Below are 22,805 nucleotides of genomic sequence, written 5' to 3'. Positions count from 1 at the left end.
GAATCTTTAGTGAAATGCTGGCACTAGATAATTAACAGGCGCTATTCTGTCTGTTCATTTTTGGATAGTCCATAAAAGATTTGATGCTTCTTTTCCTGAAACAAACAAAAACAGCTTCTGAACTGTCAGAAAATAACAGCAGTTCTTGAAGGCTAATCATTACCAGCCTTTGTCATGGGGTCGTAATTGTTTCATGAATTCTGCTTCAATCAGGGAAAAATATGCTTAAGTGCCAATAAAAAGTTTTTATGCTGCTATGATTTTTTTTTTTTGCAATTTATTGCTTTATTCTACTATCTGTGTTACTAAGCAACACTGTACATGTGGTTAATGCAAATTATTTCTAACTGTCAGGCAGCAAGACAGAATCTAGTGCCAATATCATTGTGTTAATTTTTTGATTAATATGGGATACAAAGAAACGTTGTTGCACTGGAAAATATAGAGAAAAAGGCTAGGAAGCTGGTTTAAAGAGCAAGAAAGGGGAAGATTTAGGATTACTGCTGTATTAATTGAATTATATTGTAGCTGTTCCATGTTTCATACCTATCTTTTATCCAAACAGATGCTCCCCACTCCCTCCCCCTCTACCTTGGGTTCTGACATTTTCACTGGCATTGCTTTCAGTTAGGCACCCCATAGATTGCATTGTCTACATACCCTCATGACGCAAGCATTTTCTAATTATATGCTAACAGCTGATATATGTATACTAGAAGATGAAATGTTTATACAAGTGTTAATTTTACTATTACTTTTTATTGTAAAATATAGTCATTACTTTGAACTTCCAAGCACTCAGCACTGGTCTGCTTCCAGTGAAGCCAGTAATAAAACTCCCATTAACATTAAAAGGGTTAAATCAGCGCTTCAGATTTGTGATAATCCTTCCAGCAATCTGTGCAATGATTGTGCCTTGCCAGAGATTCTGAGTATTACTGTTTACACATGCAGCAGTTTTTAACAAGCTGGGAATTAGAACTTGTTCATCAAACAATACCTGTTTAGAGGGAACAGGAGGCATGTATGTACATCTCAGAATGATATTTGCAAAATAACAGAAGTGTTAGGTTAACAAGTTTGCTCCAAGGAACAGATTCAACAAGTTTATTATTTGTCATTTCAGAACTGCTTTTGCCTTTTTAAAGGCTTGGTTGTCACTGACTTGATGAAGTCGGTGGCAGACCTCTCCATATTAGGTTACAAAATGTTGCTGAAATAAATTTGTGAAATGCAAGATCTCACAAAAGTTTTAGTTCTGGGTGGGAGGAATTTTAGTGGGTTGAAAAGGTATTTGCATGTTGAGTTTACATTCTTGATTGCAGCAGTGTATGAACATGTAGGCTTTTAAAAGAGGATTGAAGGTTGTTTGGAACAACCAACTCCTTTTTGTTAGGAGTGGAGAGGCCCAAAGACAACTTAAAAATGAATCATTTTCAGATGCAAAAAGTGTTATAATTAGAAGCAGGTTCATTTACTATGCCTGCCCTTGAACCTTCTCTAAATTTTTTATCAGTTCTTTTGTTTTATCTTTATATTTTATCTTTGCATTTTATCTCCCATTGCTTTATGAAAAACCCAAACAAACAGAAGGAGAAACTAAATGTTCAGAAAAAGCAGTGAAACTGACTGCAAGTGATGTGCTGTCAAATACACAGTAACAAATAAAAATAGAAGAATATCTGTGTTAATATTTGTTGATGATATCCATTAAATCAACACACCTGAATGTTGTTTTTTTCTCCTATATTAAAAGTAGCCTTTCAAAATAATGGTATCTAATTTGAAGTAACCTACCAACCCCTGTCCCCCACAAAAAAACCCCTTCCATGAATATAAGAGTAACCTTTCATGAATATATGAGTAATGGTATCTGGCTGAGACAGCCTTAGGAGTTTCCCCTTGTTGAAATGCACTGCATTGAGAAACAATGATGATAAAACTATGGATTGCATCCGTGATTCTGTCCCATGTGCTTTCCTCCATACTTTTTAGCAAAGTTAACAGCTGCAGATCAAGTATTAGCTGAAGGTTAAGAAAAGAACATGCTGTACAAAAACCAGTTAATATTAACTGGAGAATATCATATATTTAAGCATTTGCCAAATCCCAACAGCATTTGCAGTGTTTAAAAGTTTGGCTCTTGCATAGGTAATGCATGAGTTTGCAAACATAAGGATACTGAATTGGGTAGATAGGGCTGTGGCTGAGACTTAGGCAAATACTTATTTATGTTGGAGAACTCAAAATGTCAAGGCCAAAAAGTTACATGGGGCTAGATTTGTTATTTAATTAAACTATTAACTCCTGCTGGTGCACAGACACATTATCAACAGAACTGTAAGACAGAAGAATACAGTTCTACTTACTGTTACTTTTAAATTCTTTAAATAAAAACAATGGACCAGATTCTTTGTGGTCTAACTTCTGTTAAAGTCAGTGGAATTAATGTAATAAAGGATTTGGCCCGAACACAGCTCCAAGGTAAGCACTGAAAGTCTGGGTAAAATGTCCTTTCTCTATAACTTATAAAAACGTTTGCATTTTTTCATTTGAGATCTTCAGATTTTTTTCAAATCTCCCATATCCTTCTTGTAGTATTTTGATAATAGTATAGTTTGTTCATCTACTTGCAGGTAACAACTAATATACTAGTGACAAAAAATAGCTTTTTAATGTATGGTTTGGCCATCGTCTCTCAAACTCATCTGCACGTTCTCAACTTCGTGCTTGCAAGTAATCTTATTGGGTGTGTCCAGGTGAGCGTGGATGTTCAGCATGCAGCGCTGCACACCCATCTGTGCCACACATGCAAGTGTTCCTCGCACTGGTAATTTGTAGTGTGAGGGGTTTTTTGACCCTGGAAGATCCTGGGGTCAAAAAAACCTGCACCTGAAAAAGCGGGGCAGTGCATGTGGAGGTAGCGTATGCCATCTAAAACTGACGCCTGGCCAGCTGGAGCCAAACTCCAACTCCAGCCAGGTCCCTTGCTACAGGATCACTGCAGCTGCAGCTTTGGGAGGCCCCCAGGACCCCAGGTAAGGCTGCTGGGGCCAGCAGCTGTGCTGGCCCCAGCTTCCCCTACCCCACTCGGGGTAACGTGCTGCACACCAGAGCGTGCGTGGCATGAGTGTATCCTGGGGATAAGCAGCAGCAGCACATATTGTGCTGCTGCTCTTTGTGCCTGGGGAAACATGTTCCTGCTCCTGGGGATATGCCAATTGAGTTCAATGGGACTTATGTTAAGTAAAACCATATGAGTATTTTGTCAGATCAAGACCCTTATTAGAATGAACCAAACTGAATGGAATATTTACCTACATTAAACATTTATACCTTTTTAAGATTATCATGTAAGTTAAGATTCAAACCATATTAATAAAAAAATGTAAAATCATATTATAGGTTTCTAACCATTGTGGGTACATACTTAGCATTTCCATTTGTAACTAGCACTTGTCAGTCCACATATTCTTCTTGTTTTATAATCTTTAATGACGTTCGTCCAAAATCTGAACACAGTTTTTAAAAGAATGACCCTTCCTGGTGCAAGTGCTGAAGCAACCAACTACAGGCCATGCTCTTCTTGACCTGCTGCTCACAAACAGGAAAGAATTGGTGGGGAATGTAGTAGTGGATGGCAACCTGGGCAGCTGTGACCACAAGGTGATTGAGTTCAGGATCCTGAGGAAAGGAAAGATGGAAAGCAGCAGAGTAAGGACCCTGGACTTTAGAAAAACAGACTTCGACTCGCTCGTGGAACTCATGGGCAGTATCTCCTGGGAAGCCAGACTGAGGGGGAGAGGAGTCCAGGAGAACTGACTGTACTTCAAAGAAGCCTTACTGAGAATGCAGGTACAAACCATCCCGATGTGCAGGAAGACTAGCAAGTATGGCAGAAGACCAGTTTGGCTTAGCAGGGAACTCTTCAGTAAACTAAATCACAAAAGGGAAGTTTATAAGAAGTGGAAACGTGGAGAAATAACTAGGGAAGAATATAAGAGCGTTGCTCGGACATGCAGGGATTAAGTCAGGAAGGCCAAAGCACAATTGGAATTGCAGCTAGCAAGGGCTGTGAAGGGTAACAAGAAGGGTTTCTACAAGTATGTCAGTGGCAAGAGGAGGATCAGGGAAAGTGTGGGTCCCTTACTGAATGGGGGAGGCAACCTTGTGACGGAGGATGCAGAAAAGGCTGAAGTACTCAATGCCTTTCTTGCCTCAGTCTTTACAGGGAAGGCCAGCTCCCAGACTACTGCACAAGGCAGCACAGTTTGGGAAGGAGGTGAGCATCCCTCAGTGGTGAAAGGACAGGTTAGGGACTACTTAGAAAAGCTGGACATGTACAAGTCCATGGGGCCAGATGGGATGCACCTGTGGGTGCTTAAGGAGTTGACTGATGTGATTGCAGAGCCATTGAACATTATCTTTGAAAACTCATGGCAATCAGGAGAGATCTCAGATGATTGGAAAAGGATGATTAGAAAAATAGTGCCCATATTTAAGAAAGGGAAAAAGGAGGATCCAGGGAACTTCAGACTAGTCAGCCTCACCTCAGTCCCTGGAAAAACCATGGAGCAGATCCTCAAGGAATCCATTTCTAAGCACTTGGAGGAGAAAAAAGTCATTGGGGACAGTCAGCATGGATTCACCAGGGGCAAGTCATGCCTGACCAACCTGACTGCCTTTTATGACGAGGTGACTGGCTCTGTGGATGCAGGGGTCCAGTGGATGTGGTGTACCTTGATTTTAGACAGACTTTTGATAAAGCCTTTCTCACAGGCAAGCTAAGGAAGTATGAATGGGCTGGATGAATGAACTGTAAGGTGGGTAAACTGGCTGGAGCACTGGGCTCAGTGTAGTAATCAATGGCTCAATGTCTAGTTGGTAGCTGGTATCACATGGAGTGTCCCAGGGGTCAGTCCTGTGGCTGGTTTTGTTCAATGTCTTCATCAACAACCTGGAAGATGGCATAGAGTGCACCCGCAGCAAGTTTGCAGATGACACCAAGCTGGGGAAAGTAGTAGATATGCTGGAGGATAGAGCTAGGATTCAGAGTGACTTAAACAAATTGGAGGATTAGGCCAAAAGAAATCTCATGAGGTTCAAGAAGGATAAGTGCAAAGTCCTGCATTTGGGATGGAACAGTCCCATGCACCAGTACAGGCTGGGGGCTGACTGGCTGGGCAGCAGCTCTACAGAAAAGGACCTGCAGGTTACAGTGGACACTAAGCTAAATATGAGCCAGCAGTGTGCCCTTGTTGCCAAGAAGGCTAATGGGATACTGGGCTGCATTGGTAGATGTGTTGCCAGTAGGTCAAGGGAAGTGATTACTCCCCTCTATTCAGCACTGCTGAGGCCACTTCTGGAGTACTGTGTTCAGTTTTGGGCCTCCCACTACAGAAAGGATGTGGACAAATTGGAGAGAGTCCAACTGAGGGTAACAAAAATGGTGAGGGGGCTGGGGGACATGATTTATGAGGAAAGATTGAGGGAACTGGGCTTATTTAGTCTAGAGAAAAGGAGACTGAGAGGGGACTTAATAGCAGCCTTCAAGTACCTGAAGTGGGGTTTGAAAGAGGATGGAGCTGGACTGTTCTCAGTGGTGGCAGATAACAGGACAAGGAGCAGCAGTCTCAACTTGCAGCAAGGGAAGTTTAGGTTGGATATTAGGAAGAATTTTCTCATTAGGAGGGTAGTAAAACACTGGAACAGGTTATCTAGAGAGGTGGTGGAAGCTCCATCCTTGGAGGTTTTTAAAACCTGGCTAGACAAAGCTTTGGCTGGGATGATCTGGTTAGGGATGATCCTGCTTTGAGCAGGAGTTTGGACTAGATGACCTCCTGAGGTCCCTTCTGACCCTAACTTTCTATGATTTTATGATTTAGTGCCAGTGTGGTTTGAGTGAATAAATAAGAGTCACAGTGAAGTACCAGTATAATGGCTTGCCCAAAATTACATGAGATTGGAAGATAAGCAAGGAAATAACCTTGGAGCTAAGCTTTCTAGTTTCTGTTGTTAAATAGTAGCTTTAGCACACCTGCTGATCCTGATGGTACAAAACATGTGTACATGTAGATTTGATAAAAAGTTCATAAATCAATAATGTGAAAGAAACTACCACTAGGTATGAACTGAAGATTAAGTGGATGTATACGCAAGTGCATTTTCAAAATCTAAAAAAAAATTAGAAAAGGGCGAAGGGGGAAATAATATTTTCCGACAAATAGTATTTACCTTTTCTGAGAATACCATTACTATTGAATTAAAATTTCTAAATGTCAATTGTCTAAAAGTCAATTGTCTAAAAGTTTTCAAATGAATAATATATGAAAATCAATTGTTGGTACCTAAAAGCTATTTAATAATTGTTCAATAATGCATCTGTTATTCAGTTCTCATGTTATCAAGAAAAAGTATTAAAGTTATGTAAATACCCAGAAAATTACTTAAAAACTTCAGAAATATACCATTTCCCAACAGGTAACAATGAAATGCTTTGCAGTGACATACTCTTCTGCATAATATGTGGAAGCATGTGCAATGTTTTCTAGTGTTTCTGTACATTAAGTTCAGTAATGTGCTACATCATTTTCATGGAACAGCTTCAAAATAAACAACTTTTATTGTGTGAAATTCATACCTCATACACATTATTTGTTTATACAATGAAGGATACTCTAAGTAAGCTGCATTCTATTTAAGGTATTCATTATATACACGGAGAGCATGGATTTACACATGGTTAGCTTACTTTACAATTGTTTACAATGAAAAAAATTAAAACATTTAAATTTTCATTTAATTATTCTTTTTGTCTTGCATAATTGTTTAGTAAAATCAAATACACGTAGTTATAGCAGAATTAATTTCATGTTTCATGAATGCATACATTTACTTCCTGCTTTGGCTTCTATTTTCTATATGTATATATCACGCAGTAAACTAAGGAATAGCTGTTCTCAGCTTAGTTATGCAAAGTTAATGCACAGATACTTAGAGTATATTTCCTTTCTTAAATGGATATAGAATGACTAAGTGAGTTTCTAAAAGATAAGGCTACCTCTTTCATGAAAGGCAAACTAGTTACTACTCCCTGGTTAAAGTCTATACTGTTTAGTCTATAGTAAACTTTATACTGTATAAACTTTATACTGTAAAGTCTATACTATTTAGTTATTTATTTATGCTAGGAAGGACCCAATGTTCATGAAGATGGGAGGGAAATTTTAATATTTTTGAGGAAATTGGAAATCGGGGGGGGGGGGGGGGTTTCACAACTGAACAAAACCCCATAACAAACCTTTAACATTTTTGCTTGAAATGAGGGAGCTATTTCAAACATTTTTGTTTAAAAAAAAAAAAAAAAGGAAATTAAAATAGTTCTTTCTTTTGTGGAATAAATTTATTTTTAATTCTTTTTTGCATTGTTGTCCTAAATACTCTACTATTTGGCAACCAATTCTACTAATTATTTTCATTCTATTGCCTTTCCCACCTCCTTTTACCACCCGCCAATTATTCTGTAAAACTGACTTGACACTATCCTTTCACTTTTACATGGGCCCCTTGTTATGATTCCTACTGGATGTTTCTACAAATCTTGTCACAACAGGTCCTTATCCTGATTGTAACCTTATTTGAACTGCTACAGTTCAAATAAAGAACACAGAGATAAAGTACGACAAAATGTTAGGTCTCCATTTACTATGATCATCAATTTTCGCCACTATGGAAGCTTGTGAAAGATTTTGTCTGAGGTGAGTAATGCAAGGCTTTTGAAGTTTAACAAATCAGTGTAGGTTATACTGAAACAGTTAGTGCTGTTTCATTTCAGTTCAGCATATTCAGACTGCTAAATTTGGGTTCAGTCCTGCATTCTTCAGTAAAAAATGGTTGCTGGATTGTGGGGGCTGATCTGACTGTCAGTGAAGTCATTTGCATCAGTTTCAATGGGAACTGGTTCAGAGTGAAGCACAAAGAATGCAGACTGATGCCATAAAGAACCACAGTGTTAATTTAGGAGCATTCTGGTGTGGCTGATATTGACAAAGAAAGCTCCATTTTCCAGCTTTTCATTAGAGTTTTAATAATTCTTGACTGTTTACAAAAAATTGGAAATGTTACTTCCAATTAGTTGACATAACAGGAGAGCTGTTCTTTGGAAAAATATATATATTCAGTAATGACCTGTCCAGTAATATTAACCAGTCAGATAATTAAAACTTTTTTTCTATACAAGAATAGTACAAATAAGAATAATAGAAATGTTTTGCTTTAAAAATATTTCTAATGAAGCAGCAAACAGTTTACATTCACTACATTACAAATTATACAGGCACAAGAAACATTGTAGAAAACATTCAACATTTGTCTTGATGCTTAGTTTCCCATATATGCATTTTAAAGTTATAGAGCACACACTAGCCTACTGAAATTATCCATACCTATTTTTATATTCATATGCTATTCCCCCCAAATGATCTGAATCAGTATGGACAATGAGTCTGGCAACTCTTGCCATCAAGATTTTTAGTTTGTTAGCTCAGCCTTGGTAGCCAGGTCCCTGTCGATACAGGCTTGGTGACTGACAATGCAACCTCATCAACTTACACTAACAAGTGTTACATGGTTTTGGCAAGGCCTTTCAGCATCATGAAGAAACAGGGTTGAGGAGAACCTTTTCTCTTGGCCTTGCAGTGAGAAAAGAATGGTTAGATCCAGATATTGTTAATGTAAATGGACAGATTGTTTTATCTGATGTTAAAAAAACAAAACAAAACAGAAGCTCAAATGCTGAACATTTTCAACCAATTTTCCACTTTATGCTTTTTTTCAGTGTTTCTGACAAATCTTCCTTTTTCCATGGCAAAGTTGTCTTTGGGATTATTTACAATTCTTATATATAGTATATTTGGGAAGGAGGTCACATTAGATGAGAGATGAATCATTGCTGAAACTACACAAAACCCTCTAACTCAGAAATCACATATGCCTCTGCTGCTGTAGTTTCAAGTATATGAAAAAGAACCTTAACAAAATAAGGAGTCTGGTAATTATGGCAAAAAACCTTTTTGACATAACATTCACTTTGAATAATTTAAGTGATCACTGTAAAACACAAGGAAATAAGCTAATGGGCCAAATTCATCCCTGGGACAGTTTAATTGGAATTTAGCCCAATCAGTGCAGATTTATAATACAATGAAGCATAAGAATACAAAGTCCAAGCTGGGAGAAAGTACAGTATGAAACATGAGAGAGATAAAGTCTGATCACGCAATAAATAGAAATAAATACAATGCATGGAAATTTCAAGCATTCCATTGCTTAAACGTGAATCTGCTAGCTGAAGGGAAATGGAAATAGAAAATATCAGTTAAACATGGTAACAGAATGTATTTGGGACATAACAGGAGCTGATAAAATGATTCCTGCATTTAGGGCTACAACTGTCCTTGATTCACAGCTAGAAACCCCATTAATATCAGCATGGGTTCCCCACACCAATAAAAGACAGTACAGAGACAGAATAGTAGTTTGTAAAGTGGGTTGCTTTTGTCATTCTCAGGATAAAAAATCCTTTATAAATGTATATCTTTTAAAATTATAGGCATATGAAGAGTATACGGCATGTTTACGAATAGTTTTTTACTAAGCTCTAAGGTGTTTGTCATCTTAGGTATGGAGGATAACTAACGTTTTTATTGAGGGTAAATTATACAGGCCTGATCCACTGCAATCCAGGAAAGTAATTCTAAATGTCTGTGAAACCAAGTCCTATTCCTTCCTCCCCACTACAGGCAAAGAACTGAATTGTCACAGTAGATTGTGGAGCAACAGCTTTCTCTAAAAAACTGGAGGGGAGAAAATGGCTATGTAGCTAGAAGATCTTTATAATGGGTATATTCTGGCCATTACTCCTTCCCTGTTAAACAGGAGCAGCAGCTGTTATAGCCTGTGGTCCATGGTATTGATACAGAGAGTGCAAATGTACTGCAAATTGGCAGGTGGAAAATGGAAAATTTGTTTTTCCCTCATCTCCCACTGACAGCCAGGTAAGGCAACATTGGTGCAGAAGCTGAAACTGCCTAAGGAGAGCAGGGTAAGCCCTCTACAAAGCAGTTCAGTCCAAATGACTTTATTTATTTCTTCAAATATAAGATTCAGTTTTTACAACAAAATACTATCTTCTAAAAAGGTTTGTGTCTAATATTTGACTAAAAATAGTAAAAGCTCTTCTATGCACCACGGAGGTTGTCTCCCTATTAACATTTCCTTATCTGATGTTTTATTTTTTATTACATTCAGCATCAGAAAATGTGGGTGCATCTTAAATTCAAGGGAAGCTTATATTTGAAGGAATACAGTAAATAGGGTTCTAAGGACAAAAGCATCATAAAAAGCATTAACCGGAAACACCTGCTCCTGCCAAGTATATAGTTTGATTCTCTGTATGTGCCAGTTTCCTTGCTCATAGCTGCTATCAAGTGGATCTTGCTGGTGGTTGCAGTGTTAGATTGAGTGCATACTATCATTGCTCCTGTGGTGTGTTTGCTAGCAGTAGAGTTTGGCACCTGCAAAAGGGATCCTTCATTTGGGTCTTTGAAGTTATTGCTGATCTCACCCTCCATCAAGTCAGGAGTGTCTCTCTCTATTTTCCTATGGGGTTTTCAAGTTTGGGGATACAATGCATCAGGAGTGAATTTAATATGCAAAGATCAAGGGTATCTCCTCCATCTGGGAACTGCAATTATGGGTTCATAACCCTATTTGATTAATTAGGGGAGAGCTCTTGGACTTGTAGAGAGAGGCTCATAAATGGGGGTGGGGGGGAGGGTGGTTGCTGTGGCTCCAGACTATGGAGATGTTGGCCAAGCAAGCAGTGATGCTAAAGGGTAACTCAAAGCGGTGCTCAGAAAAAAGACCCACAAGGCCCCAGAAAGAATACCCCAAAGGCAAGAGTCCCTTCTTTGACTCTGCTAGCTCAGGGCCTCAATGCAGGGTGGGCCCAGGGTGGGCCCAGGGTGGGCTGAAAGCTGTGAATGACAGACAGGAATGGGTCTTTGCCCTGGTAATAGTATATTGCAGCTGTTCATAACACCAGTGTCAGGAGAAAGTTTGCCCATTAGTGTCAATTGGATGGCTTTGCAGGGAGCCCTGGAACTGCAAATAATGGTTCTGCCTCTGACTCCAGGCTTTAAAACAGTTAGTTCCTCCATCTCCCAATTAGGGTCCCTGAAGGCTGTGCATCTTGCTTAACACTTGTTAAATGACTGATTTTGATCTTATTTCATCCATAGTGGGTTTTTTTCCAGCACATGCTAATATGTTAGTATATGGAGGACTACAACTAATCACGTTTAACAGCTAAAAACAATTTTTTCTTCTGATCCGCTAATAAGGATCCTGACTAGCATTGTTCAGAAGGATCTTTCTTTTCCAGCACTTCTGGTTATTTAGTAAAACATTCCAGGTGCAACCCTTCCCTTTCCTAGTGTACATGCTGTGAGATGGGCAGGCTTAGAACCCTGAGCAGTATTTTCCTCTGCTTATTAGGAACTCACAAACTCTCTTAAAAGTATAGGATTGGTCCTGAAGAAAACTGTATTATCGTTTTTCTGTTGTAACACCATTCTTTCCCTTCTGGTTATTACTGGTTAAGTTTCTTGTTTTCCATCAGGAGGCAGCAGCCTATCAAGTGGGAAAACCCTCTCATAGGTATCTTCAAGTACGGTGAACAGGAAAAATCTTCTTCAGCCACTCCTTAGTTAATTAAAAAAAACCCCAAACTCTGCAGCCTGTGAGGCAGTTACTTCTATGGAACTCATGTCCCACTTGGGAACATGGATTGGCTTTATAGGAAGAGAGCTGTAGATTTCAAAGGAGAAAGGGAAATAACTTTGCACCTTAAATAAATGTAAGAATTTACATTGCATGTTTATGGTTCAAGCCTCTAGAGCATGCTAACCTGTTACTGGGAGTGATGGATACTCTCTGTTAGGACAGGACATAATTTTTGGTTTATGTTTGTGCCTATGTGGCACATATGTCAAGATCTGATACTCCTGCATTAATTTACTGAGCGTGAACGCAATGAAACTACTTTGGATACTGCTTAAAATACAATGGCCTAATATTTCCCCTTGATTTTTATTGGACATTTCATGTATGCATTTGAGAGCAGTTCTAGCCTAAATATCTGCCATTAAATGCATAGTTATGATTGCTTTACTGCCTTTGTTTAACATGTATTCATTTTTCTAATTCTGAGTATATCTTACTGTTAAATTTAATTATGTTTAAATAATGGTCCATGTTATCAAATACTCTTACAATGCTTACTATTAATCCTCATGAGAATCCAGAAAGGTAGGCATTTTACAGCTGGGAAAACTGAGGCACTGCATATCTAAGAGGTGTGTAAAATCAAGTTGCAAATGAATTATAAGGCTAAAATAAAAGCCAGGACTCCTGACCCCTTATACTGTTTCCTTAGCATTAAAGTAGATCAAGTTCCCCATGTTTGCTTCCACCCCAGAGTCATTTATGTCAACTATGAAAATCATGTAGTTTCCAGAGTAAAATAATCCTGTAATAATATTTCTGTATGTTGGATCTGCATAGAACCAACATTGAACAGCTCAGCTGTTGGATTATCCCTGACCTCTAATAAGCAGAATCAAGTTAAATATATCTTCTCTAACTGGAGAAATGCTGCATTTCTGATAGTTCTCTGGCATTATATATTTGTTTACAATATTCATCTAACTTTATCAGGGATTTTTTGAAAGTTTTTGTCTTTTGGCAAATTTTTTTATAAACAGATTATTTGCTTGTGAGAACAAATGCTACTACATTCAAACTGGCCAGTATTTTCTAGAGGGTTGAGCTCAAAACTGTGATAAGACAATATCGGGAAAAAAACATTGGTGTAAGTTTTCTTGAATGGCTGCTACTGTTCTCATGTGTAGGCTAGTGTAGATTTATTGCCTGGAATTATTTTCTTTTGGATGAGGTAGGTTTTGTTCTTCATTAATCTGGTGTAAATCTAGGTCAGTGGTGCCAAATTTACCCCACCCCATGGGCCAATTCAGGACCTGGTGGTGGTGAGACCAGAAGCAGTGAGATGAGTAGGAGTGGCAGCAACAACAGGGTAAACATGGGTGGTGGGGGTGTCTCACTATTGGCACAGCTGTTGCTCACTCTCCTGCTGATGAAAGGCATCCTCAGGAGGGCCCAGTAGCAGACTGTGCCCTGCACCCGGCTCACCCCCAGCTTGCCCTGCCCCTTAATTCCTCAGCTCACCAGAAGCACTGAGGGCTAGAGTCAACAGTGCCTCAAGCTGGATCCAAGATTTAGGATGCGTGTTTGATGTCCCTGATTTAGGTTAATTCCATTGAAGTCAAGGGGTGTTTTATAGAGATCAAATTCTGCTTACACCAATATTCCTTGTGTATAAATGCAACGTAACTTCGTAGAGGACAGGAATAAAATTTGGTCTTAGATTTTTATCGCTGCATTTGAGAGCAGATTTATTAAACATGTAATAAGCAAAAACTATTAAACTTTTCAGAATTAGAGCTATGATACCCTGGAAATTTGAGACTTTGTAAGAAGATATAATTAATTAATCATCATTTGGCTGAGTGTTCTCTGAAAATAGTTTTGGTTGATCCTGGAAGCTTGTTGATGACATTTATATTACCGGTTGTATATAAATTACAGCCAGGCATATCCTGATCCTCTTACTTGCATGAAGTAGCATCCTACCCCATTAACAATCCTGTTTTAGTCAGAAAGGAACAGCAATAGAGTAAGGTCAGAACAAGACTGGTTTGCATACAGACTACTGCCTTAAAAGTATCCCATCTGAATAAAAATGTGTGGGTATACAAACTAACATTTCCTTGCATGGAATATAATTAATAGGAATATAGATTTAGACATTATTTTATATTTAATAAATAAAGCTATATTTGATATATTATAGCAAAATTTGCCATATTTTAAATGAATTATAATAGCAAAAAATACTTAGCCCGCTCCTGTAGTCCTTCAATATCTATGAAGAAGGAATGGGTCAGGTATATCTGTAGCAGATATGTATTTGAATAACTGGATGAATAATAATGATACATGATATTTGTGGTACTAGGAAAAAATACATGTTAACTTTTTCTCACATATCCAATATCATGTGAAAAAACTCAAACATTCTGTGCAATTCTATTAACTCCTTGTATAAGATTTCAAATATTTAGATTAGAATCCCATGTGTATGTAGAAAGAGAATTCTACAGGCTTCTTTTAATTTATAAATGGTCATTCTTTCAGCTGAGTTGTGAGATGTTTCCAGGAGCGGTATGTAACTTTTTTTCAAAGTTCTGAGTAAAAAGGCAGAATGGTAAAAGATACTCTGACATGTCTATCCACCCTTATGTTGTTTTCAGTAAAAAAAAACCCAAACAGTTCTCTGCAATATAAAATAAAAGTCCACTGCTATATCTTCATAAGATGATTTGTATTAGATGATTTAATTTTTAACAATGTGCAGGTAGCTGTGATGGGCAGGACTGTCAGTGAATTTTGTCACTTGCAACTTCATACGTGAAGTGGTTTTAAAAACACCTACTGCGAACAGCGTCACTCAGTATTAAAGGACATAACAGGCTTTTTGGCAGATAAGCTTATGTTTTCTGATGGTTGATAGGAGAGGGAGCTCATTTTTGTTGTTAGACTTGGATGTGCTCTGACATTTGGTGGAATGTATTTTAGTAGTTGCAGAAAGTATTTCTTAAAATTTTTTCCAAAGAAAACATAAAAAAAGGGATTCATACAGTTGTTAAAGTAAGCAATGCAGATGGTAAAAGGCATAGCTGTATCCACAATATCGAGGATGTTGCACTCTGTGATTACACGCAACTGAATTAACACATCCAGGAAGGTAAACACTTGGTGAGGAATCCAGGAAAAGAAGAAGAAGCATACTATTGCCACAATCATCTTAAAAATGTCATCGTTTCTGGTCTTGTTTCTCTGAATTTGGTAAGCTTTCTTCAGGGTCTTCCAAATTAAGGTATAGCTTGTTAAAATGATTAGGAAGGGAATAAAAAAGCCCAACACATTTTTGGATAAACCTAAGCCAACAGGGAGTGTTATATTATGGGTCTCATATCGAAAAACACACATGGTCATATTTATGTTCTCAGCAAAAATTATATTACGATGAATTATGACAGGCAAACTGGCCATTCCTGCGAGCAGCCAGATGACGATGCAAGTTATTCTGGCAACAAGCATGGTGCGCCGAATATGTGACTTCACTGGATGTACAATCACCAGGTAACGGTCAATGCTAAGACATGTGAGTAGAAACACACTGGCATACAGGTTAAAACTTACTGCAGCTGATGCTATCTTACATAAACAGTTGCCAAAAGGCCAGTGGTATTCCATGGCTGTGTTGGCTGCCCACAGTGGCAGTGTCATTAAGAAACACAAGTCAGCCAGAGCTAAATTCAGCAGAAATATGCTGGCTACAGTTTTTAATTTCATGTAGCAATAAATGACAATGACCACCAAGCTGTTTCCAAATATGCCTACAATAAAGATGATGCTGTAGACAGTTGGAACCATAATATATATGTAGGGATGCCTTCCTGAAACGGGACAGTCAACGTGGATTCTTTTAACAGTCTCATCAGCAGAGGAATTTAGGATCATTTTGATCTTTTCAGTTGTATGCTAGTTTCAGGAAAATAAAATTCACCTGGGAGGAAAAAAGGGATAAACAGTTAGTAATGAATGAATTAAACTTTAAAATGTTGTGCATGGTGACAACTATGAGTTCAGTTCAGTGAAGGAAATTTTAACTTCAATCCAGAAGAAAGCAGGAAGCAAGAAATTTATCAGTCCTTTATTCAGTGAACATCACCAGTAAATAGGGACCTACTCAAATTGAGGAGGCAGGTGGCTGATTTCATGGGCAGATGCGGGGCTGGTTGCCCTTAATTTTCGCAGGCTTATTGCGGTGGGATCCTTCAATGCTTCTAATTGGCCAAGAGGTCCCAGTGGCTGTGCCCTTTGCCACTAATTGGCTGAGGGCGCTCCATCATGTGGCCCCTGATCACTGGCTGCTGATTGGAGAGGGGCAGGGCTGCATGACTGAAAGTCCTCTTAGCCAATCAGTGGTAAGGGGTGGCAGCCATCTTGGCTGCTTCTCTTTGTGCTGGCAGCCTGCCTCCTTCCTCGATCATGGGCTGCATGGCAGGGTCACAGCGGCCATGAGGACTGCTGGGTCCCACTGGGGAGCCAGGATTTTATTTATTTATTTATTTTTTGTGGATTTCGCAGACACTGCCTCATTTCATGGACAATGCCTGATTTTGCAATGTCTGCAAAATTGTGAATCGAGTAGGTCCTACCAATTGATTAAGTCTGAGTTATACTTGAGTTTATACTAAGGTATACAATATACTGAGATATATAAGGCTAATGCTTAATGAATTCTTATACAGGCAAAAAACTCCCACCCATCCCCATTCTTTGATTTGGGCTGAGTTAAAAGTTCAAATAATGCACTCAGGGCTTGATCCAAATCCCACTGAAGTCAGCAGGAGCTTTTTCATTGACTTCAGTGGTTGCTGGACTGGGCTGCAATTTACTGTGCACGGTCCAACAGCAAAGCTGCAGCTAAAGCACAAACACAGCTCAAAGGAATCTCATCACAGAGCCACTAAAGGTGTAAGGCCATATTAAAACAAAGAACAAACATAATGCCCAGTATATGATGCAGTAATATCAGGGCTGCTCAGGAGGGCAAAAACCACTCTCCTGTCATTCTCACAGACTGGTAGCCAGCTGCTACTCCAAGCATACCAGTAAGCACCATTTATGTACCATGCTGTATGTAAACATCAGGAGTATGAGACTTATGGAACTCCAGTAGAAACTTATGTATACAAAAGCAATGGGAAAAGAATGAGCGAACATGGTTCACATTTCCCTGTGGTACCTTAATGAAAGGAAACTGGAATGGAATAAATGCATCCTCAGTTTCCATGACCTTATCTTATCAATGTTGTTGCAACAAAAACTAAGTATAGCTTATTTCCTTGGTTCCAAAAGTCCTTGTTTTCTGATCCCATTAAACCATGAGAAAAAAACTAGTTTTTAACACCTAAATCAACTAGTCTGAAATGAAGTGAGAGTGCTGTATCTGCCCCTGACGTAAGTTTGGCTTCTCATTTGCAAACATATATACATGGATTTTTGTTGAAGGGATGACATTGCAGGCTTCAGAGCATTACCAGCCTTTGAAACCACACAGAAAAAAACAAGAGTCAGATCTTCAGCTTATGCATATTTTACAGGCATGGGCAGCACTTCCTGTCCCCAGGGCTAGAAATGGGCATTACACATAAACTGGTGTAAGTGATCAGAAACTGGTTTAAATCTGGAATGGAACAGATGTTCCGTGCACATAAACCAGTTTGAAAATGACTAAAGCTGTTTGAGAAAAACCTGTTGAATGTAGTATCAGACTTAACTGATTTGGGTTAAACCAGTTTATGCAATGTCTGTCCCAGACCCCTTACTAGTTTAAGTTAAATCAGAATCCCTCAGTATCCCGGCATGCTCTCTGGGCTGGGCAGGGCTGTCTGCAGGGCTGGCCTCTCCCCTCTGCTCCCTGGCTGGAGCTGAGCACAGACTTGCAGACACAGAGCCTCTGCCTGGCTTCTCCTTGCTAAGCAGGGATTATTGCCCCTCCCCTCTGCTTAATGATGAGGTGTCTGCATAAACTAGCAGACCACACAGTCCTTGATGTGGGAAAGGACAGGCAGACAGGCTTTTTGGAGCTAATCAACAGGTATCTTAATGTCCTTCCTTGGAAGAGCTGTTTAAGAGGAGTTCCATTAATTAATGGAGAGAGGCTTTGTTTTCTTAATGAGTTGATAAATGCTGAGTTAAGAATAATAAACATTCCCTGAAGGGGAAGCTGGAGGGGTGGTGGAGCTGGAGGGGAGGTGGAATAATCAGAGCATCCTGAGCCTGGCCAGGCCCTCCTCAGCTCTGCCCTGTGGAAGCAAAGGGAGGGCTGCTGTAGCACCTCCTGGCTTCTAGCCTGAGCCACTGCAGGCATGTGCCTGCATTTCTGGGATGTCTGTCTGGGTTACAAATTGATTTAGCCTACCCAGGTTAGAGTAACCTGCAAAGATTGAATCAATTGAGGTTCAGGCATTTTGAATGTATGTCCCTAGCCAAAGACTTTAAAATTTAAGTAGAAATGCAGATTCATTTATTTATAAGGAATTAAGTTGCAGAGCTTGTCTGCAGTGCCTCTCTGCCTACCTGGCATCTGCCAGCAAGAAATGTGCTTCACCCACTCCACCAAATCCCAGAATGAGGCCAAGGAGCTGCTTTAGCTTGGCCTTGAGTACATGCCAGGAATCTTGCAAACAGTAGCATAACTTGGGGAGGTGAGGAAAGGGAAGCAGTACACCCACCCAGGTGCTAAGACAGGGTACCAGTCTGCCCTCTCCTCCAAGAGTCTGTCATGGCAGGTGCAACTCTGTTGTGCCCAGCCACAGGAGCTGGGCAGATGCAGACCCATCAGTGCATCTGGGGGTAAAGGGTAGAATGGTGCCCCCTCCCCAGGAAACTTTTCCATGGGAGACATAGCACGGTGCTCAGAGAAGCGGGGAGAATGTTTCTCAGTGACAGCAGCCCCAGACTGTGCTACTATAGGAGCATCTGCATGGTAGCAGCTGTTGCCTGAGGAGAGCCCCATCAGGTAAGACTCCACTCCCTCTGCCACTCCCAAGCTTTCCCTGGCTCTCCAGTGGTCAGTATAATCCCCTCTCAGTAACCCCCCTGCCTCACCTTTCCATGTCCTGGGTGCCAAAAGAGATTGCTATGGTTTTGCTTCCAAGACAGAGGGTTGGAGAGCCACCCTGGAGTTAAGTCAGGGTCACTATAAGTCAGGTGCTCTCCTGGGATTTAGCACTGCTTTTGGAGTTGGTTGTATTAGGTGCAGCTTGGAGGCAGCATAGACAAACCTAAATGACCTGTCCAAGGTCACATAGGAAGTCTGTGACAGAGCCAGGATTTAAATCCAGATTGTCTGAGCCCTAGATGATTCTCTTAACTGCAAGGACACTTTATTAGTTTGCTCTGTTTTAAACATGATCTGAAGGTAGGTAGTTGGTTATCACAACTGATTTCTCTGTTTTAACTATAGAACAGACTTCAGATATATATTTTTCCATTTCTAACTGTCTATGAATATATCCCTTATCCTTCTGATATACCCCCTTGTTCTAGGAATAATTCTGGCGTTAATAAGCTGATTAATTTCTATAAAGATAAAAGGGCAGTTTCAAGATTAGCTTCTTGGGAATTATACCAAGACTGGAATATCTAATTAAATGTAAGAAGACACAAAACTTTTGTCAAGAACTACAATTTAATTCCTCCCAATCTCTGCAACTCTTTCTGTAAATTACAGTCTAGGTACCTCAGTTGTTACAGATGCCTCAAAAAACCCCAGTTATTTTTACCATCTTTTTAAAGTAAAAAAAGTCATGCCAACACAGCTGGCACAAATAAATACACCATATTCTGCTTATAAGTGGCATTTTAATATAGTAACCACCCAGGGTTCAGTTTTCTTGGCTTTCTATCCCAGACCAATAACGAGTCTGGTAAGTCTGGTTTTGTGGCAGGTCATGTTATCTGGAGAGTAGGTACGTCCATTATAAAGAGGCCAAGGGGAGATGAAACATTCCCCTGAGCACATTGTAGAGCTGTTCAAGAGGAACTGAACTGCTATAAATGTGTTCACGTGCTCTGCAAGTTCATGGTTTGTCCTTATATATCTTGTGTTCTAGCACTGTGCTGGGATAATGCATTCTGTGGGTTGTTATACTCTTAATTTATTTATAGTCACTAAGAACTTAAGTCCATAAAAAATCATTAAGGTCATCTAGTCAGTGTTCCTGCAGAGTAGGAAAAAGCCTGATTCAGCCACTGTTGTCCTTATCAGGCCCTTAGTCCAGGATTAGATCCGTTGATTTTCTTCAGTGATATTCACAGATGAAGGTTCAACTCTGTGGGTGCATCTACACATGCAATTAATGTGAAGCAATAAACTCTGGAGCAGTTTGAGATGGAGTCAACTGTTCCCATGATCAGCATTTACGTGTGCGCCCAGGACAGCAGCAATTTGACCCAGAGAAGAATAGGCCCCTGGCTGGCTGGGCTGACTAGGTGCAGTTTACATCCGCAATCAACTATCTACATGTGTGTTTCAGCACAGTAAATTACTCTGCTGTAAAATAGTACTGTCCCAGACAGTACTATTTTACGGCAGAGTTACTTTCCTGCACCCTAATATCAGTGCATATGTAGACTTTGACACTTTATTTTGCAGCTAATTAAGTTACTCCACTGTAAAGTGTATATGTATGTGTACCCTATGTGTGTAAAAATGGCAGTATCAGGACATATGATATGTGCTGAAAAAAAACAGTGGTTCTGAAGCAGAGGCAACTCTTTTGGGTCTAACACAGCATTTAGAAGATGCCCCTCTACTGCAGGGCTGGAACACTTCTTTATCAAAAAAGGGAACTGCCTTTATGGTTGCATAGATCAAGAATCTTGAGGTACTTCCAATAGCCAGAAGGTATGCCAGTCTCTCTCAACAGGAGAGCCCCACCTTTTGGGATTCATTTTTGATGGTCATGACAAAAGGCAAAGAAGTAGTCAGCTTCTGAATTCCCCAGCCTGTCCACAGGTAGCCAGTGTTTCTGGTGGTTGGTGATTAATGTTATTTGGGCCTTAAAATGGTTTAAACAAGCATCTGTTACCTACTACCTTGGCTTGTTAAAACAGCAAGACAAAACATCAAATATGAAACTTTGGGCCTGGTCCTGTCAGATTCAGTGAATTTTTGTGAGGCATTGAGTGTTCTTTACTTCATTGGGAGTTGGTAGAAAATAAAAATGCTCAACATTTAATAAGAGAACTTGTGACACTGGTCAATAAAGAGCCTTGAGAAGTTTTCTATAACTAATAATAAAAACAGAGCAGTGTCAGAGTTAAGGGGCCAAGTTAATTTTTTGTCCAGCCACACTGAAATTAGTGAGATTAAACCAGGGTGAATTTGGCACTTTATTTCCTTTAATAAAATATCTGAAAATACTTGGTGAACTTCAGCTGTTTAAGGGCACATACACAGAAAAAAGATATTCAAACTCTACTTGCAAAATATGAAATATAAAAATAATAATTAAAATACTATAGATCTGGAGAAACAGAGTAGAAAAAGAGCTAACTATTAAGAAGGAACAATGTAAGCAACTACTCCTTCCCTTGTATCTTCCTGGGGTTTACTACTTCCCAAGGACTTTTAACAAGCCCATCTGAAGCATCAACAATGCTATTCAAGTCTTTGTTGCTGAATGTATCTTCTGTCAAGGCATGAACACCTTATGCCCCCAGAGGCTGGGCAGGCATGGCGACTGCCCGCAGGTGGTGGTGTGGTGGCAGCAGCGAGCAGTTAGCTCCCGCAGGTGGTGGCGACGGGGGTGTGGCAGGCAGCGAGTGGGGAGCTCCTGCAGGCAGGCATGGCGGTGGTGGTGAGGGGGAGGAGTGGCGAGCACCAACCAGTGGTCGGTGACCTGGTGGCAGCCGGTGGTGATCGGGGACCATCCACAAGGGGTGGCCGGCGGGTGGTGATGGGGGCCCATCCACAGATGCTGCCGGCGGTGTTGGGGGCCAGAGAGGGGAGAGAGGGGGGAAGCAGTGACCGCCAGCAGCGTCGGTGGTGCTTTTTGCAGGGGGTGCACTGCCAAGCTCAGGGGGTGTACATGCACCCACGTGTACCCCCTGTGCATATCCAATGTGTCAAGGCAACTCTCACTTCAGTTTCTCTTAACCTCTTTTACTTCCCCCTCCCTGCCCTTACAAACCAGTTCAAGGAAATATAGAGATGTAACATGAACACATTTAACCCAGAAATATTACAATAAAACCATAGTCCATTACAGAAGCACTGCTAAAATCCAAATAGAATTTGTATGGCCAAAGGGCTTTTAAAGTTTTAAAAGTAGATGCAGATAGATTTGGTGTTCAGATGACGCACATCCTTCTTAAAGCAACAGCAAAAGTTTCAGAACTAAAAAGGAGGAAACTTGCTCCTTCTAAAAGGCAAATCAAAATGGAAATTAAGTGGTGTGATACAAAAGCACTGGTGAGAGGAATTCCTTGCAGTGAATTATCCCCTTTCTTTGTCATGTTTGTCATTGTTATTTGCTGTTCATTTGTGTAATTGTCAGTGGAGTTTAGTGTATATACATTCAATGCAGAATTGAATCATTTAATGAGGTTGTACTTCATATACTACAATGTTTGGTGCTTTATCAAAAACCTGAAGTGTCAGAATAGTTTGAGTACATAAGACAGAAGATGCAGATAACAGAAACTTCTAGACTGACAAATTGTATTCAAGCTTGTACTTAGAGACCTTTTTATTAAAAAAAGAACGAGAAAAACTTCTAATGGCCAGGCTAAGCGATCTTATGAAACACAATGTGAATTGCATTAATAGAGGTCAAACAGTACTCTGTGCTCTCATCATGAAAAGCAGGCATGCAGCCTGACTGGTCTGATGCCTATTCAGTTAAACAACAAGGCAAAATGTGTCTGGACACATTGTGGTAGCCTATATTATCTTAGTCTGTGTCTGCCTACGTGCCGAAGTTAGATTATCTTGCTCTTAGTTACAGTTAGGAAATTAATTGAAG

General features: G+C 39.8%; 1 protein-coding gene and 1 long non-coding RNA gene across 9 annotated transcripts in view; one reads left to right on the top strand and one right to left on the bottom strand.

Moving 5' to 3' along the window:
• LOC102370014 overlaps nt 1-22,805 on the top strand; it is a 73,952-nt gene that overhangs the window by 6,367 nt on the left and 44,780 nt on the right. The window lies entirely within an intron of this gene.
• The window catches only part of AGTR1 (angiotensin II receptor type 1), a 61,616-nt gene continuing 45,414 nt past the window's right edge, over nt 6,604-22,805 (bottom strand). For all 8 annotated transcript variants that reach the window (XM_025214703.1, XM_025214706.1, XM_025214704.1 and 5 more), the window contains one exon: nt 6,604-15,769. In XM_025214703.1, coding sequence (XP_025070488.1) covers nt 14,644-15,723 — 1,080 coding nt within the window. In that variant the 5' untranslated portion in view covers nt 15,724-15,769 and the 3' untranslated portion in view covers nt 6,604-14,643. The remainder of the gene's footprint in view (nt 15,770-22,805) is intronic.

This window comes from Alligator sinensis, unplaced genomic scaffold (assembly GCF_000455745.1).
Source record: "Alligator sinensis unplaced genomic scaffold, ASM45574v1 scaffold1178_1, whole genome shotgun sequence".
NCBI lineage: Eukaryota > Metazoa > Chordata > Crocodylia > Alligatoridae > Alligator > Alligator sinensis.
This window is presented reverse-complemented; position numbering and strand designations above follow the sequence as displayed.